Source organism: Etheostoma spectabile, chromosome 22 (assembly GCF_008692095.1).
Source record: "Etheostoma spectabile isolate EspeVRDwgs_2016 chromosome 22, UIUC_Espe_1.0, whole genome shotgun sequence".
Classification (NCBI taxonomy): Eukaryota; Metazoa; Chordata; class Actinopteri; order Perciformes; family Percidae; genus Etheostoma; species Etheostoma spectabile.
Genome location: NC_045754.1, coordinates 7426091 through 7448629, shown reverse-complemented (window position 1 = coordinate 7448629; position 22539 = coordinate 7426091). Strand labels below are relative to the sequence as shown.

Genomic DNA, 22539 nt, shown 5'->3' with positions numbered 1-22539 from the left:
CCTCTCACCGTTCTCCAAGACAGAAATGTTGGAGATGTTGCTCTTGTCTGTTTGGTGCTCAGAGGCAACCGGAGAAAACTCAATATCCCCGGAGTTGAGGATGGCAGCCAAAGTGCTGTAAACACTGCCCAGCTCCTGCAGGAGTGATGGACAGTGATTTACTGTAGAAAAGGGCTGGGAGACAATACGCTACCAAACATTAGGCACATTGTAAAACCTCATTTATGGGCATATCTGGATTGGAAATTAAAAAGAGACTGTACTATCTGCTTTTCTACTTTATTCTCTTATCTTAAATAACACAGTGGTACTTGAATCAGACAGGTCACCATCACAAGGTATATGCAAGATAAAGTGCAGTGATTTTTTTGGCTCCGTTCTGGCACTTTCTAAAAAATGTAGACAGTTATCGTATATGTCAAGTAAGGCCAGATTCTTAAACTTTTTGGTAGCACCTTCAAATTTATCTGTATCAAAAATACCTGTCTGTTGTAATAACTTCTGCGCATTAATCCTTAGTTTCTCAAATTAGTCATTTGTAAATTCAAATTACTATTGTTTGTACACAATGTTTGCTCAGAATTGTTGTAAGTGGGTGCTGTAAATGCTAATGGATTATTGCAATTGAAGCAATGTAACATAGTTGTCCATTATATTAAAATGGCCAATCAAATGTCCTGTTAGGATATGATTGATTTTGTTTCCAGCCACAATGACAGTGGTTTGTCTGGAATAAATAGACAAGCTGGTTAGCTAGCATTAGCTGTGTTAGCCTCTATAGGCTAAATAGACATAGTGTAATTTAACAAACCTTACATGTTCATATATTTATTGAGAAAAGAATAGTTTTGAAATGTAAAATGTGATCGTCGGCCACCAAAATCGTCAAAAGTAAGATTTGAAAGAATAAAATACAAGTACAATTGTAATTTGTAAATGAGTCTACTACTCTATTTATCTAAGTGTCCTGACACATGCAGGAAGAACTCTTCTAATGGCAAGATACTACTACTACTATGCCAAAATCTTAAAATAGATAACCTTGACTCAAAGATCTTCTTCATACACTCAAGACAAGACGTACTGTAGGAGAGAAGGTTGTTCCTCCAGTACTGCCAAGTGATTACAGGATAAGTACTATTGACGTGCAGATCCCAGAGGCAATCAGTTCTTTTGGCCTCATTAGCCTTCACAATGCCAACAACTGACTGTCTACATGTGCTTGCAGCTTCATGCTCCATCAACCATATAGTGAACCTTAGGAAATACTAACACACTAGATTTAAATTTTATGCATTTATGTTTTTGAGCTTACTGGTTAGTAGAACTTCTTTCATGTTGTATTTTAGTTACACACTGACTTTCATACATTACATATATAATTCAGGAGTGTGAGAACTTGTCTATATGAATGTTAGGAAAGGAGAAGTTGTGCTGTGAAACCTGGTCGGGAGGCCACTTTCATCTTTTTGACCAATAATTAATGCAGTAGTTTTTACCTCCAGGGTGAATCCGATGACTTTGAAACACTGCTCGACTGCATCAAACTGCTCCTTGTAGAAGGTGTTGCTCACTATGTCAGGCCCTAATTTAATGTGCTCATTACAAAGATACCTGCAGATCAAAAAGGAAACGCAGAGATCAGGATCGGGGTCTCGGGAAGTAGGACGTTAGCAGCGTGTTAGAAGGTAATAACAGTGTTTAGGAGAAAGGCTAAGGAATGTCAAACCTACTTAGGTGTTTTGCTGTCAGAGAGCTTGTAGTGGGCTAGTTTCTTCCTGTCAGCCAGGCCAGCATAAATGTAGTAGAAGATGTGGAAGTTCCTCTCCCCTCTGTAGAAACAGACAAACACTCAGAAAAGGTCCTCAAAGTACATAATTCCAGTCAGTCAGCTACTCTCTCTTGACGACTGCACATGGGAGAAGTTAGCCTTTTCTGCCAGATATCTTCTTAGGTATAGGCTAAGAAACTTCTTGGTTAAGTTCTTAAAAGATTATGGTTTGGGTTAAGATATACTCTTTCTGGCAGAAAGCTCTGAAGGCTGATTTCTCCATGTGCTCGGCTGGTCAGTCAATGTGACGTTCAACCAGAAGAGCATGGTGGCTTGCATACTGCAAAATGCGACCAGACGTAGTAGGACATCCTGGTTATTTGGCATACTACATGTAACATTTAACATACCATGTACTGGGACATACCTAATCTTTTTCTGGCTTACTAAGTAGAATGGGAGTATGGTAACCAAATAAATAAGGGAGAAACAAAGCATGGTTACAGCTAAAAAGCTCAGACAGTGCGCATACCTCTGACAAGGCAGAATAGTTCTCCTAATTTGTTTTTAAAAGGAGGTTGTCCTCTGATTTTACCCACAAACATCAGTTCACTATTTTAGTGCAAGTACTCAAAAATGTAGTTAAGGTTATCAAACATGTCAAAAATATAATTCAATACATAAATTAGATAGCTTGTTGGCTAAAATGCTTTTAAGGAGTTTATACAGTGTACTATTAGTATGCATGCAGTACTGTATATGGAGGATTAAGTGCATTGCCTGGTGTATGACAAAATTTAGCTTAAGCCAATGTTTTATGAAAATCTTTATACAGGATCGCGGGGTGGTTGGCTGTAAGCAGATAACCTCAAAACACTGTTTCTGCCAGGATGAACTGTCCCTTTACCTCGCCACAGAATACAGTACAGTTGTGAGCAACAGACTCACACTGTCAATAACCACAAACACTGTTTCTGCCAGGATGGACTGTCCATCCTATCTGCTTACAGCCAACCACCCCGCGATCCTGTATAAAGATTTTCATAAAACAGCCAAGTAGATAAATTAAGTTTAAATTTCTATTATCAACCAATTGGTGGAAAAGGAAAAAAAATATTCTTTTTACACTTCATTTATACAACTAACAATATTATTTATTTGTATATTTGTATGTTTTACTTGTCTTATAAACATTTGAATACATTTTGTCAGTTTAAGGGCTCCACAGTACAACGCCAGGGAAAAAGGAGTACAATGTCTCCTGTAGCTCTGCTTTGTCCGCCAACTTGAATTCACCTTGTTTGCTTTTTCCCCCCAAATTAGTATCCATTTACAGGCTACAGAAAAGTGTAGCTACACAAAATGCTTGCAATGTCTTCTTTCTAATGAAATACTCAAGTCTGCCTTTGAAGCTCCACAAAGGACAATTGCAAGACCAGAATCTTTGATCAAACAGGAAATAAGCTAGCCCCTCCACTTGACCTGGTCCACTGCCCAGACACATGATAAGAAGGAAAGAAAGATTGATGAAAGTGCAGGTGGAAGGCAAATGCCACTGTTTTCAGATGGAGGAATAGAGATGAAAAAGAAGAGAGACAGAGTCTATTACGCACTGATCCCTGACCAGCAAGCAGGCAAAAAACCTTCCTAGAAATGTTCCTTCAGAAAAGGTACAGAGACATAATTTCAATTTCTATGAATGTCATTGTCAAATGAAGGTTATACCAGTAAGTGGCATGAGGTTGCTTACATTGTACAATAATTACAAAGAATGAAGAAAGTGATATTTACACTGCCTGGTGGATGACCCTGGATTTCTCCAGCAGGTACTCGGATATCTGCGCTCCGACCACTGTTCCGCCGCAGGTGAACTTCATCTCCAGGTACTTTCCAAAGCGGCTGGAGTTGTCGTTGATGACGGTGCAGGCGTTTCCAAATGCTTCCACCAGGCTGTTAACAAGAAGGATCTTCTCCTGGAGCGTCTGATTATTGGCCTGAATAAAACATTATTCTGGATAAGTAACTGGGAAATGAATTTAGTGGAAGTAATAATACTATTGCCAAGAAATGGTGCATATATTTCTGCAATGTGCCTTTCTTTTCATGTTATTTCCATCAAAATTGTTCACTGCCACTGCTTATTTCATTCCCCCACTATGAATAAAGAGTGAATTGAAATGGATTTTTCTTTTCAATGTGGTTGCAAATCCTGACTGGCATCAGCTGGAACCTCAAATCAACTGATCAAAGGATGTGAAAAGTTCATTTTATTTAGCTCACACTCGTATTCACAGTGGGTTGCAGATGTACGTGTGGATCAGTTCAGGACACACAGTTGTTGCACAGATCAAAACTGTTAAACTACTTTGGGTAAAAGATGGCCTGGTGGTCTGAGCCTCATCGTACAAATTATTTATCCTTTTAAGTGGTTTGCAATTTTTTATTAGTCATAATTATGCCCTTTTAGATATCAAATGGGAAGGAAATTAATGTTGCATTTCATAAGTGCAATGTTAAATGTTGTATTTACTGTATGACTTACCTTGCCAAGCACTGTCAGCTGCTGTACCAACAGATGAGCACTCTCTGTTTTCCCAGCTCCACTTTCCCCACTGATCACAACACACTGCACACAGGAAGACACAAAGATTGTCTAAATATTTACAACCCCTCACTGAGATTCAAAATAAAATAACAATAAATAACCCTAATGATGCTACTCATATTGATCAACCTACACCTCCTCATACAAATATTACCAGAACTACTTTATCACTATTACAAACTAAACTAGAGTGGCACAGATCCATTGATTTAATCAATCAATCGATTCAATCGATTAATTGATTACTATTACATTAATTGGCAACTATTTTGATGATAGATGAACTATTATTTTGTTTTTGTTTTTATGAAAAACAGGAAACATTCTCTGATTCCGGCTTCTTCAATGTCACGTTCTTTTCTCCTTTATGACATATTTATATGTTTGAGTTGTGGACAAAACATGACATTTGAGGACGTCATCTTGGGCTTTCGGAAACACTGATCAACATTTTTTGGATAATTTTCTGACATTTCCTGACATTGACAATTGAGAAAATAATCAACAGATTACTCGTCTATGAAAATAATCGTTAGCTGCAGCCCTAAATTAAGCTAGATTTTCTTTTTGTATGCGACACTAAAAGCAAAAATGACACAAATCTTGTCTCCATTTGTGCTGACAGCTGTCTAAGTCAGAGACCACACTGGATTCATCAAAACAAGTTGATTTCAAAGCTACTTTCAGCACTCAGGATGTTATAAAAAAACAATTGAGTACTTCTACATTACCTGGTCTGCATTGTACGACACCATGGACTGGTAGGCGATATCGGCCACAGCAAAGATGTGTGGTGGGTTAACTGTACGCTTAGCCCCTATGTACATCTTGGAGTACTATGAAGAGAAGAGGGTTGACATTGAAAAGAAAAAGAGAATTTAAAACATGAATATGAATGTAATGGATACCATAATATAGATATTATGTGGAAGAAAATAAACTTCCTATTTTCCATTCAACACATTCTACTTTTGTTCTGGGAGGAGATGAATGAAAAATAGCTACAAACTGGAGGCAAATAATAAACATGATGAAGAGGAAAATACAGTCAGTGAGGTATGGTAGAGAAAGAGAAACAGGGGCAGTGTGTGTGCACAGCTAAATGGGATGCAGCTAACTGAAGAACTGCAGAGGCGCTAATGAGATATGCTACATTCAGTGCATTATTGACCAAATGTATGAGCACAGGTGCGTTAAAGAAACACATATATGCCTATGTGCACCGACCTGGGGTGTGTAAATCTCCATCTTATGGAAAGGATTGACTGCGATGAGGATGTCTCCAACATACGTGTAGATTTGATCTTGTCCATAGCGAGTCTGGAGCTGCTCTGTGACCGTGTTCTGAAAAAGATTCACACACCAGGTAAAAAATGTTTCCACACAAATTAATATTGTCAGAACCATATTATGAGAGATAACAAGCAGTTTATTAGCTTATGTCCGAACAAGTCAAGGCCTGTTACGCCTGCTACGTCAATGTATTATCTCCATGTCATAAGATGATTCATTCTTCTGTCTTCTTCACACAGCAACGACCGGTATATCAACAACAGCAGGGAAGCACTACCTCCCTCATACAAGCAGAGCACCTCAACTTGAGGGATGGGTGGAAATATCCGCTGGCAACTGAGACTGATTGTATCATTCAATACGTCAATGCAGCGCTCAGATATGATAAATTGCTCTAAATGTTATTTGTGTAAAAGATGCTGCAGTGAACTTCTTACTCACAGCATAGGTAATCTGGAAATGTTGCTGAATGTTTGAGTTAACAGTGGAGGGGGAAAAAATGGCCTTAGATTGTGTCTGTATATATATTTCATATTACCATAAGAAAACCTCAAAGACAATCATCACTACTTTAAACCACAAAATATGTTTTAGCAAATCCAAATACTAGTTTTTAAAGAAAACTATAGAATTTTTCAGACATAAGTGGAATCAATGACGCCAATTATTAAAAAAAAAAATTGAAATGTTTATTTTAACATTGAGATTTAAAGCTATGGTGTGTAGTTTCTGCTGCCCAAATGAGGAATTCTAAGTAATGACAACAAAACTGGTGGCATGTCCACATGAAACAAGCCTTCCGTGACTGGGCAGGACATGGGAGGACATGGAAGATTAAAAAAACATGACATCTAAAAGTTACGCACTGAAGCTTTAAAGTTTTTTCTGTTTCCAAGGTAGGTCTGCACAAATAATCGCAATTTTTTATAGAAATCACAATATGGAACAAAATATGTGTCAAACCATTCTGAATAAAGAAATGTGCTGCTGCAGATGTCTCGGCCTACATATCATATCCTACAGACTACAGAAAACAAATTTCATACATATAACATGTATATAACATATATGTTTTGTTATTGAGACATACAGTTATGTCATTGAGCAACTTTCTCACCTCATCCAGAACTTCTAGGGTGGCGAGGTCCTCCACCTCATCGGGGTCAGTCTGTGTCTTCATGTGGCCTCCTCTTTTAGTGTGGATGCGTTCATGCCTAGAACTCACAAAACCCACAACCAACTTTCACTGAGCAATGTATGTAATGTAACCATGACAATATAGCTGATCTTCATTCCAATTCAATGCATTGTGAGCACATTGCACTAACTGTAGCAGTGCATTGTGCCACCAATGGTATTTGCTCAGGAAAAAGTGGTACGTCTCGTCACTTAAAACAAACCTTAAACAAAGTTAATATAATCAAAGCTTTGGCTTGATAAAGATCTAAATATAAATACAATAAATAAATGTTATGCTCCAAAGCATTAATGCTGAACTATTGCACCCATCACTATGCAGTTTCCTTTTGTCCTCCTGGACTCCTGAGACTACATGATGGTTTTTATACTAGGTGTAGGGGGCCAAAAGCTAAATGAAATACACTTAAACCACATCTTGATACTGGTGAATGTCAAGTCTGCCTCTTCAGACCCATTCTTACTGGCCACCTCACACCTTTCAAGTATCTTTCTTTTTTGCCCGGCAATAAACCAGCAGACCAGTTCATTCATTGATGTATTTACCCTTTTACAAAATCTACATAGTAGGGACATTGTACCAGTTGTACCAGGAGGCCTCATTCATTTAACATATTTTCTCCAAATGACATGACTTCTGAACTTGATGACTAGTGTCTGCTCTGTTTACTTTGACAAATAATTTTAAATAATAGCTAAAAGAAAACTGGAATTATCAAAAGCCAGCAAATTCAGTGCTGCATTTAAAATGATGGCACTAGCTTTAAGGCTAAGCCGCATATCTTATAAAAGACTATGGATTTTAGGAATACCTCATTAAAGTTCCCTGTTTCCTCATTTAATGTGGTGTCAGAATAAGTTGGATTATGTCTGATTACCGGTCATTATTTAAACCAGTCATTGTTTAGTTGATAATGGTGGTCCTTTTCCATTGTATTTTATGTCATTTAAACTATATGTATTTCTAATATTTTTTATTTTTCAAAATCTTTCCCTTTTTCTCTAAGTGGCTTTGCCACTTGTCAGGCCACCATTGTAAATAAGAACATGTTCTTAATGACTTGCCCTTTAAAAATGAAGGTGAAGGTCTGGGGTTCATTAACTGCTGAAGTAAATGACAGGACAGTTCAAAACAAAAAAGGAAAATGTGACAACAACATGAATCATACAACAGACCACAATATTTACAATGGCAGGGTGGCAGCATGTAACCAATCTAAAATCAACCCATGTAGTTGACTGCAAATACATGTTTGTTCACAACTACAACAAGCTCTGACTGGACACAAGAAAAAGCCAATTATCATCTATTTCTACTGCAGCATTAAGGTCATTTAGGTATTGGTTACCTGTCATTACTGTCTGTGCTCCTGTCTGTCTTTCCATGATGGCTTAAACCACAAAAAAAGGATTAACATTTCACAACTGTATGGGTAATTCACACTTTCTGGGCCAACATTTTGACTTACACACTGTGCAGCCTGCACCTCGAGTGAAGCTGGAGCAGGAGTGAGCTGTTGTTTATGTGAGAGTGACGGGGCTTGTTTAACATCCATCAAGAAGGGTAATTTGGATTATACCGTCTGCAAAAGCTAAACTGCAGCCTAACATATAAAACCCACTGACAGGAAGGCTCGCAGACTTTTAAGTTTTTCTTGGGTTTTATAGTTAAATCAACAACTTCATGGTGTGTGAGTATTCTGCTCACACTGCTAGACAAGGATGAGTAGTGCAACTCTGAAAACAGATACACGTAGAAATGTGACATTTTGGAAAGGGAAAACATTCAAATACTGTTCCGACAGTACCTTGTTTTATCAACGACTCCGATTTGTTGGTTGAGATCAATGAGTTCAATCAGTTGTTTCTGCAGTATTTTCTCTCTGTCAACAATCTGTTTGATGAACACATGCTGGAGCAGGTCTAGCACATTTGGTCTCAGCTCAAAGTCCTTAATCAGACATCTGAGGGAAGGAAGAAGAAAAGGTAGAGGGAGGAGGAGTGCAATATATTTCTTGGATTTATATTCAAAGTGTGCCTGGTCATGTACCGTCAGTGTAAATATTTATTATTCACAGAGGCGTAACAAGCACACTGGCATCCACACTCACTTGCAGATGAAGTCATTAAATTCGTCTGACCAGAGCTCTGGCTGGTGGAGAGTAGGTGGAGGGTTTCTGTTAAAGAAGAGAATTGGAAAGATAAATGAAAAAGATAAGATGAGATAGGATTTACACAGACGGGTCGTAGAACAAAAGGCCGAGGCACAGAGTGGAACGGTCCACTGAAGTCTTGACTATTCGACATCGATGACATCCAGAGGCATTTCTGCGGTGGCATGAAGCAAGATATAGCTGATTTTATGACCTAAAAGCAGTAGTCAGTAACACAGGCTTTCAAATATATAACCAGATCTTTAACACTTTTATGGTTTCTCCTGCAAAAAAAATCTTATTCAAACAGACACACGTCGTTAAAGGGTCAAGTGTAACAAGGCCTCACAGCCTGCAAACAACTGAGCTAATTTGCTATAATTCCTTGTTCTGCTGTAAGTACCTTTTTACAAGAGGGTTCCTGGCAAGTGGTGAGGAAGTCAATGCTGCCTGCTAATGTACTGGGCCTTTTTCACATTGGCTGTGACAGTGATAAATTGGTCTAATGAGGGGACATGCATCTCCTGTTTATATTGCAACACACCCAATATAGACAGCAAATGCATGAGACCTTTATTTGAAGTCTGTTCTGTTAATTCTGCAACTATTAAAGTGTTTTTTCTTATCCCAAAGACAAACAGGTTCTCGTGGAGGAAAAGAGTCACGCTCAAATCAGAACTATTTATAGTTTTTAATTCCCTGGATACAAATATGAGGATGTGATTTTATCCTAGTAACCTGTTTTATACTTTCTACTTACACAAGTAAACTTTGTATTTAACCACTGCATCATTTAAGAAATTCACTCTGTAAAGTATATAGGGAAAATTCAAGTCTTCTCTTTTGCATTCAATTAAGGATAATGCCTAATTCTTTGCACGTGTGCATAATAAGAAGAGCACTTTGAATCTTTAACCTGCTCCAGAGTCTGAGGCTTTGAGCAGGGATTTGATCTCTGCACATACACCGCTATCCCACTCCGTGCACGTCTTTCAAGTCAAAGTCAGAGTCCCACTTGTGCTGGTGCATATGGTTTATTTTTCAGGAGCAATATATTTCTGTTTTAAGTTCGGGCCAATCTGGTGAATGTCCAGAAGAATATATAGGCTGTCTGTTGAATAATAAACATGTAGACATAATAGGGCTGGCTATTATTTCAATATATGAGACTAGATATCGTCTTACATTTTGGATATTGCGGTATCGTGATATGACACAAGAGTTGTCTTTGTCTGGTTTTCAAGGTTACATTACAGAAAGTAAGTGATGTTATTTTCTGAACTTAACAGACTGCTCTAGCTGTTCAATTATTTGCCTTTAACCCCTCAGTCGTTAGTTGACATACTTGATGATTATTCATCAAAAATCTCATTGTGTAAATATTATGTGAAAGCACCAATAATCAACCCTACAATATCGCTGTAATATTGACATTGATGTATTTGGTTAAAAATATTAATATATAAATATAAATATTCTCCATATCCCACAGCTCTAAGACATAGTAGCCTACTGTATATACATGGACTTATTATATGTTCACAAATGACCACATACAGTGGAAATTTAAAAACTTACTTACTTACTTATGGTTAAGGTGCATGTAATGTTTATAAAACGCTACACTTGCTACTGCTACCCCTTGCTACCCCTACTGTTACTAACTACAACCATTACTGTATTGAGCATCAGAAAGGTAGAATTTGTTGCAGGAACACTGCATTGGATTGTGTTTTACTGTACTGTATTATATAGTAATGTGTCTAGCCTTATGTTAAAATTACAGTTAGAAACTATACTGTAAACATCAGCAATAAGGGATAAGAAATGTATTCAGGCATTGTAGAAAAAAACATTAAAATGAGGGTTGGCCTTGACGATCTTTTGTTTTCTATTGTTTTCGATACTGTTAAAGTTACCCTAAATTACAAAAGACAGGATGTGGTTGAATCAATGCCCTTAGCGTGGCTTTTTCCCCAAGACTGCTTGATGAATTAACCCAGAGTAGTGAGAGGAGGGAGGTGAGGAGTGTGAACAGACAGCCTGAAGCTCTGGCTGCAGCAGTCACATAGATTCTGAGGACGCTGTGTGATGTCTCCTGTGGAGCACGACCCCCAGAGCAAACACACAGGACAGCTATGTCACAGGAGCTGTCTGATATGTGTATGTGTGTGTATGTGTGTGTGTGCGTGTGTGTGTGTTTGTGTGTGTAGGCGTAAAGTGTTTCAGGGCACTGACGGACAAAGTGCTGTGGCGTTCAGATGACAGTGACGGTAAGTGCTTATGCAGCTCTCACACTGGAATCAGGAGACGATGAACAATTACTTTTCACCTTCAGCCCACAGAACACATCGGTGAGAAAAGGATGGCTGTGCTCTCAGCCTCCACCCACAGGATAAATGTGATCAGTGCTGGGGGGGAGTGGGTTGCAAGCAGAAAAAATACATTTGAAATGAAAAGACAGTACTTTGTCTGGCGAGTCTGTATAGAGAAGCAAGTCACTGTGTTGGGGAGCAGGAGAAAGCGTTTCTGTACTGCAGTGTTGCAGCAATACCCTGTCTTTACATTCTGACAGTCCGCACCAGTGCAGTGACTACCATAATCTACTTATGGTTGTGTAATTAGGTTGTGTAAAACCATTGGCTTTTTTTCCAGACCTTTAAAAAACAGCAGTGATGGAATGTAACGAAGTACATTTACACAAATACTATACTAAGGTACTTGAGTATTTCCATTTTATTCTACTTTATAATTCTACCCCACTAAATTTTGAAGGCAAATATTGTGCTTAGGTCATTACATTTACATTACAGGTTTAGTTACTTTGCAGATTCAGATTGTTAGCACAAGCTGTAAATCAACTAATAAATTGTGATATACTGTTATAAATTAAGCTACCCAGCAGTGTATCAAGTAACTGAAACTGTGGTATTACTACTTTTGCTGAAGTAAAGGATCCAAATTATCCAAAGAGACTTCCAATAAGTGCATTCAACCATGAGGGTACAAACTCGGAACAGCAAGAATCACAAAAAGTATGTGTAAGTGCAAAATATTTTTGTTTTATGTCTTCCATTAATGTTTTGTTTTACTTAAAAGATAACGACAAGTTCATGAACTTCTTGTCGTATGAAATATTTAATTTGCAACTATAGAATATATTTACTGCCTGCTAAAAGACTACTGTAAATTATATATTCAAACTATGCTTGCTTGGTCTACTGTGGCCTGTTGGTACCAGATTACTGTATAATATCTACTTCAATTCCTTCTCAGTTCATAAATTGTGATTAGGAAGTCACCATGTTCATGGGCATCACAGTGAGAAACATAAAGATAAAGATAGATAAAGGATAAAGAGACTGTTGTTTCTTTACTTTGACACCATTATTAATCATTTATATCAACATAAGGGAGAAACACAAGCTGCAAGTAATAACTATAAATAGGGTTGTCTCCAAACACACAGTTATGTGTAGGCAATAGGGAGGGGCATTCAGTAAAACATAAGTCAAGTCAAAGGCATTTACTTTCTGTGAAACTTCTAAGTTCAAAAGCTTTAATAATGCAGAACATGAACAACTACAGTATGGGCTTTTCTTTTACATAAACACTTCCAGGGCAGCACAGTGGCTAACTGGTTAGCACCTTAATGCTAAAACATAATTAGCACCAGGGTTTAGAGTATTGATTCAGAACAGTAAAATACGTTTAGGGTCAAAGTCACAGTCCCCTGATAGTGATGATAGATTGTTGTGTAGGTGTGATGGAGGCTCACCTGGGTATTTTGAAAAGGGCTCTCATTGGGTGAAGTTCGGAGAGGGGTGGGTCTCCATCTCCCAGCTCTATGGCGGTGATGCCGAGTGACCAGACATCACAACGAGCATCGTAGGTTGAGTCCAGCTGCTGCTCACATGCTATTACCTACAGCGGACAGAAGCGCAAAGGACAAAGTAATGTAACTAACAATATATTGATTCAGGATTACAGAAACAGCAACATATATCAATCAACTTATAGAATAGAATAGAATGCCTTTATTGTCATTATACACAAGTACACGGTACTTGTGCAACGAGATTAAAGCAATCCCTTTGCAGTGTTGACACAAAAAAATATAAGAATATAACAGTATAAAATATAACAGTATAAAATATCAAAAATATAAAGTCAAAGATATAAAGTGTAGTGATAGTATGTCAATTAGAATAAGCAGTATTAAGGAAACCTCTACTCCCTTTATGCCTAAACGCAATAACAGATGATAGTTCTGATATCCTGTCATACAGTACATACTTCTGGACTAAAGTTGAAAAGTGTTTGCCTACTTTCCTATTAGGGAGCCAATATTTGTGTTGTTAGTGAATTTTTGTTATTTTGTCAGCCCATGCACAGATGCCATTCAATAATCAAACAGGTAAGAGGGAAATATTTTTTTAAAACATCTAAGGAACCGAATATAGATTGTAAGAGAGCTCAGCCAAAGTCTCATCATCATCTGCTGTGGGCAATATAGTGTGCACACACAAAAGCATGCACACTCACAGTCTATCATCAATGTCCTTAGGGCTACATAGAACAATATGAATCATCTCTGAGCGGGAGACATGTGTACCACACACAAATGCATAAACACAAACACACATTCACCATTATTGTCAATGGTCTGAAATCAATATAATTTGTATTCACAATCCCCAATAGGCATGCAATTATGTACACAAACAAATCATTACCAGATGACTACTAAGACATCCTAAAACACAACTGTGCATGCACAGCGTGCGCACACACACACGGACACACGCACTATTCTGTCATACATATACATTACAAGCATAGGGAACAAAAAAAATAAATCAATGTCAAATCCTTCCTCATGATGTTATTTGGCCAAAAATATCCCCCAAAAAGCCAAATATATACTCTAAAAAAATAGCCAAAATCATCAATCAATAAAGTCAATAACAATAATAATAACAATAACAATAAAACATATAACATTGTGTAGATGCAAAACAACTTACCCCATAACTCAAAGTTACATAATATCATCTTGAGAAAGACCGTGTCTGTAAATGCAATACTGTATAGTATCCAGAAAAAAACTCAGAAAACTCAGAAAAAATCGTTTTGTTCTTGTAATAATAATATTGTAGAGCCGTGTATACAAATCACACTCCTGACATCGATTCACTTTTCAACCAAAGACTTTCTAGTGTAGAGTCCATCTGAGCTACCCTGACGTACATTTTACACAAATGAGAATAAAATCCCTGAGTACTGACCGAACACGTCATGTATATTCTAATGCACAATTTGCACAGCATGCAAATATTATTTAAGCAATGGATGGATTTAAGCAAGTATAAATTTACCTATCTAATCCCTACAAAGGTGGTTCATGTAAGGTTAAAGTGGGCAGACGAGTGGTTACGGTATGCCACTAGTACATGTTGAGATTTTCCTGAAGTGTTGTTGGTTCAGTTCAAATGAAATATAAATAAAGGCTGTCTGTTTGATAACCACAAACATGCCTCTGCTCTTCAAGTTAGCTCTCAGCCTGCTGTAAATTGTTACCGTTTCAAGTTGTTGCTGAACCTTCTTAACATTTAACCATTTCACTGCACAGTCAAGATGTCAGGAGATGTTTTTTGTTGATTCTAAAACAGCTTTGTCTGAGAGTGTGGCCTTTTTAATTTGTGTGCAACCAGTATGAGTAAAGAGTTACATTAACCTGCCATAAAAAGTGAGGGAATGTGAGGGGATCATTTTATGATGTAACCATGAAGGGCATATGAACTGCTAGTGCACTGAGCTGAGATTAGACAGGAGCCAATGATGGAGGCCTTCCATTCCATTTTTTTCATGCACATTGTATTTGACAGTGTTATTATCTCTTTGATGATTATTAACTATGGCCCACTGGGATCTGCTCCAGGCTAATATAGTGGAAAGAGACAAGGCTGCGGGAGCGTTTATAGGCCAGTTTTACTGTACCTCCGGAGCCATCCAGAAGGGAGTTCCCACAGAGGTGTTCCTCCTCAGACGGGTATTTGTCAGCTGGGCTGAAACACCTGCACGGAAGAGAATACACAGCTTAGACACTGTAGCCTTGCTCTCAGGATGTGCACAATCTTAGAAACTTCCTTGATGGGTGTTTTCTGTATCCTCCCAGACATCAGACTGGCTGTTAAAAGTGATGATCTGTGAAGAGGGAAACAGTAAACAGTAAACAGCTGGGTGCTGCTAAACTAAAATGGGACTGAAGGGATCTCAGAGCTTTCTCACTGATAGAGTTGTCACTATAGTCACAAGGAGAAAAAAAAAAACACACACACACACACGGAGCCCTCAAGCTGCAATGTTTTTGTTCCGTCAAATGATTGATTGCTTTGAATTACAAATTCTTGCGTGACTGCAGGTGATTTTGCTGGGGATTTCAAGAGCAGCATTTAAATACGACTCAGCTGTAAACAGGTGTTGGCATCTGAAGACAACATTTCACCGTCTCTCAGAACAAGCCATTATAAATCCAAGCAATTTACGAGCATGTTAGCTATTATCTGTCAATTTAACATACAGACATACATACATTCAGCACAAATGAAACTGCAGAGAGACCGAGAGGACACGTGTGTCTTTATGTGTGTGTGTTTATCTTGCGGTACAAAGCCTGACAAGGAATATGCTGACCCACAATTGTGACTTCAGTCCAGTCCAGACAAATCAGTGTTACGCCACACTGTAATGTATCCCAGGGCTGGCTCAGCTGAAGCAGAAACCAGGACAAAAGCAGAGCCTCGAGACAATGGCGGCTTCCAACAAATACAAAGGTGATCTTCTGATGCATGACGTGCTGTTGCAGAACAATTTCTTTGTCCTGCACAGCATGTAGAGAATTATTTTACCTGAATCTGAAGCACACAGTTTCTGCAAAATCTAACTCTTTTCATATTCTGTAGAATGTGTTTTAGCAGTCAGACTTGCAGCATCACAGCTTTGGGAACACAAACAGGTCATTTCTTAAAATGTACCAACAAAATCCCCACGTCTGTTCAAAACATGACACGTGTGCAGACATGTGCACGGTGTACACAACATAAATGTATTTTCTAACAGCATCAGCAACTGTTTTCTGTAAAAGCTCATTCTATTTTTAACTTCATTACTGTCGGTACAGTACTGTAATGCACTGCTGCTTTGTTGCTGCTGGTGGGTCAAAGCAAGAGGTGGAGATGAGCAATGCAGGGGAAAATGATTCTGTGGCAAAAAAAAATATCAAAAGGGATTAGAAACATGTACAGGGGGGGACATTTCTTTATGCATAGGGGTGCAAAAACACAGGAGTACTCGCAGGTTGTCACCAAACAGACAACTAAACGGAAACACTTGAACCCAAATCAGTGAGAACAAACCCATAGTCCAATCAAACACACACACAGACGCACACAGACACACACACAGACACACACACACACACACACACACACACACACACACACCTTCCTACAATATGCATAATATATCTGGATTTGTGAGGATACAGAAACACAAAGAGCCCCTATTAAAGCTCTCACAGCCCCTCTCTTTCCACTACATTAGCCCGGACTACGGGCCTGGTGGACCACACTTAATAATCATCACAGAGATAATGCTGTCAATTAGAATATTCATGAGAGACTCATGAACGAACAGCGCCTCCCATTCTTGCACTGCTTTTTTTGGGATCCATCTCTTTGCTATTTTGTTTCTCTGCTGGTGATGAGTCACTGTGGGGGCTTTATCTCTTCAGCTGCTTAGTGTAGCGTACACCCCTCCACATGAAAAACCATTAATCCCAGCATGACGCAGTGCCTGCGTGACGCAGTATCAGTGTGACGCAGTGCCTGCGTGTTGCACGAGTCGGCTTCATTTTTTCCGCAGTTTTCGTCATTCTGCACGTTTTTATACACACAGGGCTTTTTCTAAACTGCTGCATCCATTTTTGTTTTTCTGATAGCGTCATCACCAATATCTGATTGTTCAACTGTCAGTGCTGTTAAAGGCTTGCAAACCAGCTGTAACAAAAGATGTCACAGTCCTTTTTGTGTCTGCTCTGTATACGGCCTGAGAGAAATTCCACTATATGCTGCCAATTTTTTGAATTGGCAAAAACTTAATTGGCAGATGATTACAGAGAAGTCCACATCGTATCTGCTCAGTTCACTGCCACATTTGTCTCAGGTGGATAACATGGCATTTACTCTGTGTTATGCAAAGCTGAGCAAATTTTTGTATTTGATGCATATTGTGTACGTGTTGCCAGCCTGATATTCTAATTTCCTACTAAAAGGTGGTACAAATCATAATTGAAACCGAACCAAATTACATGTAAAATCCATCAAATACATTGTCAGAACTTATCTCTAAAAACAAAAATGTCAACGTTGTGCTGGCAGTAGAGGATACATTAGGGGATTGCGGAAGTCATTATGATCCTCTTGGGATCATGAATGTCTTTACCAAATTTCATGGCAATCCATCTAATATTTGTTGAGATATTTCAGCCTTTCGTGTGGCTAAAAAAAGTTATCTGTGTAAAACAGGACACCTTTCACTTGTCATGTGAGTGGGACCAAAATTTTGTCTTTCCTGGTTTTACAAGGGTACAGCATAGCTCTCACCAGGGTTCAAGTTTTTCACATTAATGTCACATTGTGATGCTAAAGCAGCTCTCTCACCTTCAATTCGTACCAGTATTTCTAGACAGCCACAGTTTATTTATTACAGTATTAAGTTCATATTTGATTACCTACCCCTCTATTTCCTGTCTTCTTATTTTACTCTCCATCCCGACATGCATTTGTTTTGCATAGCCAACAGAAAGATTAGAGCAGATAGTAGTGTATGTGTATCACTAAAGTCGAACGTTGGTTGCGGTCGATGGTCCGAATGCTTTACAGCAATTACTCTTAGGTTGTCAGAATGAATGCAGCAATTACTTATTGGTGATAATGTGACAACTCTAAATGTAATTACTTTCCTATCTGGGTTTCAGGTGCTTCTCACTAAACAACATGGTGAACAAAGGTGTTTTTTATGTAATACACTTCTTCTCACGTAAATATCCATAGATACTGCAAGCTTCCTCTCTAAGATATTCATTACAGGTTTAGCCAGAGAAACACTAAATACTTGATAAGACGTTCTAAAGCAAAATAAACTATACTAAATCTCTCTGTCACAGCAACAATGGTTAGATGATTGTTATGCCTCAATTGTAAGAACTTTAAATAAATAGTCTCATATGTGTTACATCTTCTGTGAGACCCTAACGCATTTCATGATGTACTTGAAACTGTATTGACAATGAAAGTTTGCACTTATTCTGCAACACTGCTGATTCCTTTTAACAACTATTTGATTTTATTTGTAACAAATCATCAAGCAGTAGGTAGAATAGATGAATACATACTCTAATGATAATATAATAAACAGATTTTTTTGCATTACTGAATACTGTTTAAAAATGCCTGATATTTGCATTTGCTGACAAACAAAAAAACAGATTTGTGTGGGTTAAACTTTGCTTTTCTCCACATCACTGCCGTGTTAGCTTTTTAGTGGCTCAGTGACCATTTGTTACATAATGTATTCAATTATTCAGATTTGTATGATGTGTTTGTGCACAATCATGCGGGGAAACTGTAAAACCAACTTGACCTAAAACAAGCAATATACTGTATTTGCTCAGAAACTACAGTATATTAAAAACTCTTGCAAATGTTTAACATTTCATACTTTGAAACATTTGATATCTTTTGAATAATTGCTAACTAAATATCTGGGACAATATCTTAATTTTCCAATATTATTTAACCGTAATGAAGACTGATGCTAGACTTGGCGGTTTTGACATTTACCAGCAGATATATAACTGCCACTCTTACCAAGAGGGACTTGTATTGCATTACCAGCGTTAATGTCCTTCTCAAGGACACGTTGGACAGCTCAGGTGGCTGTAGATGGAGACACTGGACTGGTGTGCAGATCCATCCTGGGATCCAGTTCTCCGCCACCAGTCACTGTTCATGAGCAAATGTTTGTATAATTTCCTTCACTTTTGGGTTGTAAAAGGCCAGTAAGTTTCTTTTCTGCTGATGTTGATGGCTCTCTCTCTCTCTCTCTCTCTCTCTCTCTCTCTCTCTCTCTCTCTCTCTCTCTCTCTCTCTCTCTCTCTCTCTCTCTCTCTCTCTCTCTCTCTCTCTCTCTCTCTCTCTCTCTCTCTCTCTCTCTCTCTCTCTCTCTCTGATCATTATTCACATGCTGGCTAGAAAATTTTTTTAATATAATTTTCACTGACCATGAGATGTTCTGTTTTGAAAAGTCCATAAATTAACGTACTAAAGCTGTACCAATTACGTAACTAAATTCATGGTTCGATTCAGTATTTGTCCGTGTTGTCACAACTGGTACTCGGTATAGAGCAGCAAAAATAATGTATTGGGGGAATAAATGTCAGCTGAATCACCAGCAGACATGGTTCAAGAAATGATGACCTTGTGGACAACACTTTGATCCGCCATTCAGTTGGGAGCATTTTGAATGAAAGAAGTTCTTAGTTATACAGTACTAACTCTTGCCGGATGTCCCTCATTTCCGGCCGGAGGTCACTCACCTTCCGCTTTCTTTGTATTGCCGTTCTAAACTCTGGTCGATTCGGGAAATATCCTCTGTGCTAGAACCGCCAATCAAATTATATTTATTGTTTCTTTGAGTAAAATTCTAATCACACACTCGACAGCCATTTTAATTCCAGAGCTCGGGACTTAACATAACCAATATTTCAAATGAAGAGGAGCTCATATCACCAGATGTAGACATCACTAAGCATTTTTGAGAGTTTTGGAAAGCACAGTTGGGATTACATCTTTAACTTTTTAATTCATAAAGACCTCGAGGCTTCGAAACGGTTGCAATAAACAGGTGCTGAGAATCTCTGACAGCCTTGTGAGGAGGAAGAAGAACGGTGGCCCTGTTCCACTTGAGCTACTTCACAGTCACATCATTTGAGTAAATCCATTAATACCCCCCCTCCTCCTCCTCCTCCTCATAATATAAGAGATGTGTGCACTTTGTGCTTCATGGTTAGAAAAAGGCTTTTAAGAAAAGCCCACAATTAACAGACTAAATGCAAACCTACACACATGTTGAGCGGGGATTTTATTTGTAATGAAAACAGGCAGCTGGATTTCCAGACCCTGAAGAAAACAGGGGTGAGTCATCCCCTGGAAATAGTCAGAATCACTTTGCCTATCGTGAGCCTTCAATCCAAGAGCTTTGGTTGTGCTGCTCTGAGTGCTTCATTTGGTTAAGAAAACCCAAGAGCACATCAGTGCAAAACATAGAGTGAATAGCAACAATGTTCGCTGCAGTCTGTCGGAGAATGCAAAAGGTTGGTAGTGATGGAAAAGTATAATTGTCTGCCACCTTGTCGGGTTGTGTAAACGTATTCCAACCTCTCAAGGAAACTAATAAGTGGCACAATTTATTTGGCAAGCGGCTGAAGGTAATGGATTTGACCTCCTTCTGTTAGAGCCATAACATGATTTCAACTGATTTGAGGAGGATAGTACAAAAAAAAACATGGTGTTAAAGCAAGTAGAAACATATGGCGTACCGAAATCCACGAGTTTGACCCCTGCATGTGTCGTCAGCAGAATGTTATTGCCTTTAACGTCGCGGTGGATGGTTTTGTTGACGTGCAGGTGCTGGAGGCCCTGTAAAAAAAAAAAAAAAATGAAAAAAGAGGTTGACAGCTTTTTCTGACAAGCACCTGCTTTCAAAATGATCCCGTTTAAGCTCCTTTCATTGAAGCCATGTATTCAGTGGGAGGTTGTTCTACCGAGCTCTACAGCACATAATTGTCTCCCCTTGTGCACATTCAAAAGGCCAGACTTACCATGAGGGCCTCATGCAAGATGTAGGCAATAATGGCTTCATCCATTCGGTCTCCTCTCTTCAGCATGCCTTTAGCCAGATCTGTCACAGAGCCACCATTACAGAGCTACAATAGAAAAACCCACAAAGAAAAGAGAATAATGTCAATAAAGTCAAGTTGGCCTATACAGTATGCTGAAATCTGGGGCATCTGAAAAAAGATTCAGAATATTACACGGAGAAACAGCAAAGGATGAAACTGTTTTGATTAGAAGATTGCACAGTGAGAAAAGAGATGCTGAAAGTAATTCTGTCAGTCTTTAGCAGCTTATCTTTCTGAGGCAGCTTAGCAAGAGGGGGAAAATCGCGCCCGCCAGGAGAATGTACATTTTGTGTGCAGGCTTTAATCTACGCTGTGATGACTAAGCAAGAGTAAATATTAAGCTTGCATTAAATCAGCTTCAAATGAAGAACATCCTCTTATGCTTTAAGACAATGGCAACATTTATTTCAGAATCTGTACACACCATTTATAGGACAGCATTTCAACCTGGAAACAGAACGTACCAAGATTCAAATCAGCATGGATGCTTTCTCCTTCTCATACAAATACAAGTTTGATTTCATGTGTTTATATGTGTTTTCTTTAGGGTACTTTGACTCAACCCTCAATAGCTCTTTGAAAATTACGGAAAATTACCCAGTAGGTTGCCTTGGCAACAATAATAACCCTTAATTGGGGCCTTTCTTTGGGAGATGCCAGAGGTGTACGGAAAATAAAAAGCTTGAAGACGTCTCTCACAGTGCTGGGGGCTGCGCGTGAACAGAAATGGTAGATTCTGCACATGAACACTGTTTGTAAACACAGACCTCTGTGTTTTAAAAGATGTCATCTGCGGCTGCATTAAATATAAAAATGCCCCTTTTTCCATTTATTACGACTTGTGAATATTTTTGCATTTCAACTCACATCTTTAGCCCTAACTGAAATAAAAAACATTTTCGGGTTAGACAGGAAATTTCCATCCTCGAATCTTTTTATGTATTAAACACTTGTTCTTGTATAATTACACTAATTTCCAGCACTTGTAAACTGAAAGCTTAATCAGGCAATAGACATGTAAGGGTGTGTGGTTATTTAGGATAAGAATCAGTCCCCTGCAGCGATCGTACTAAAGAGATTATGCGGCATGTATCAGGAAAAAGGGTACCAATAAATAACTTGTATACCACAGCATTTACACACCTATACAATTTTTCAATTCACATTCAAAATGACAGGGTATTGTACACCACAGCACAACATGTGGCTTAGGATGCAATGCTTGGTGGGGGAAATGTTAGCTAGTATATTTAGACAAAAACACTGCATAATGGGAATAGATGAAAAATTATATTTTACTAAATGTATTATTATTATATGAATATCTTCCCCTGAAATCCTAAGAAAAGAAGTGCTGACTCGTACAATAGTAGCATCAAAAGATCGACATTAAAATCCAAATCTCCAAACAGGGACCCATTTTTTCATTTCATTATGCTTCCAACCACAGGGCTTGACTGCCTTTGCATATTTTTGCCAAAGTATTTCTAAGCTA

General features: G+C 38.4%; 1 protein-coding gene and 1 long non-coding RNA gene across 14 annotated transcripts in view; one reads left to right on the top strand and one right to left on the bottom strand.

Annotated features, from left to right (window-relative positions):
* myo3a (myosin IIIA) overlaps positions 1–22539 on the bottom strand; it is a 64022-nt gene that overhangs the window by 24292 nt on the left and 17191 nt on the right. For 7 of the 13 annotated variants that reach the window (XM_032503347.1, XM_032503355.1, XM_032503357.1 and 4 more), the window contains exons 4-18: positions 20964–21068; positions 20682–20781; positions 15020–15096; positions 12798–12943; positions 8978–9043; positions 8675–8830; positions 8216–8257; positions 6787–6889; positions 5604–5720; positions 5108–5212; positions 4314–4397; positions 3563–3765; positions 1734–1832; positions 1500–1614; positions 9–135 (exon numbers count right to left, since the gene is read on the bottom strand). In XM_032503347.1, the coding sequence (XP_032359238.1) occupies positions 9–135; positions 1500–1614; positions 1734–1832; positions 3563–3765; positions 4314–4397; positions 5108–5212; positions 5604–5720; positions 6787–6889; positions 8216–8257; positions 8675–8830; positions 8978–9043; positions 12798–12943; positions 15020–15096; positions 20682–20781; positions 20964–21068 (1645 nt within the window). The remainder of the gene's footprint in view (positions 1–8; positions 136–1499; positions 1615–1733; positions 1833–3562; positions 3766–4313; positions 4398–5107; positions 5213–5603; positions 5721–6786; positions 6890–8215; positions 8258–8674; positions 8831–8977; positions 9044–12797; positions 12944–15019; positions 15097–20681; positions 20782–20963; positions 21069–22539) is intronic. The other 6 variants (XM_032503348.1, XM_032503358.1, XM_032503349.1 and 3 more) reach the window with 3 other exon arrangements.
* On the top strand, positions 11988–21524 carry LOC116671893 (uncharacterized). The gene is made up of 3 exons (XR_004327396.1): positions 11988–12058; positions 18453–18455; positions 21513–21524. It is a non-coding gene; the product is annotated as an uncharacterized LOC116671893 (long non-coding RNA).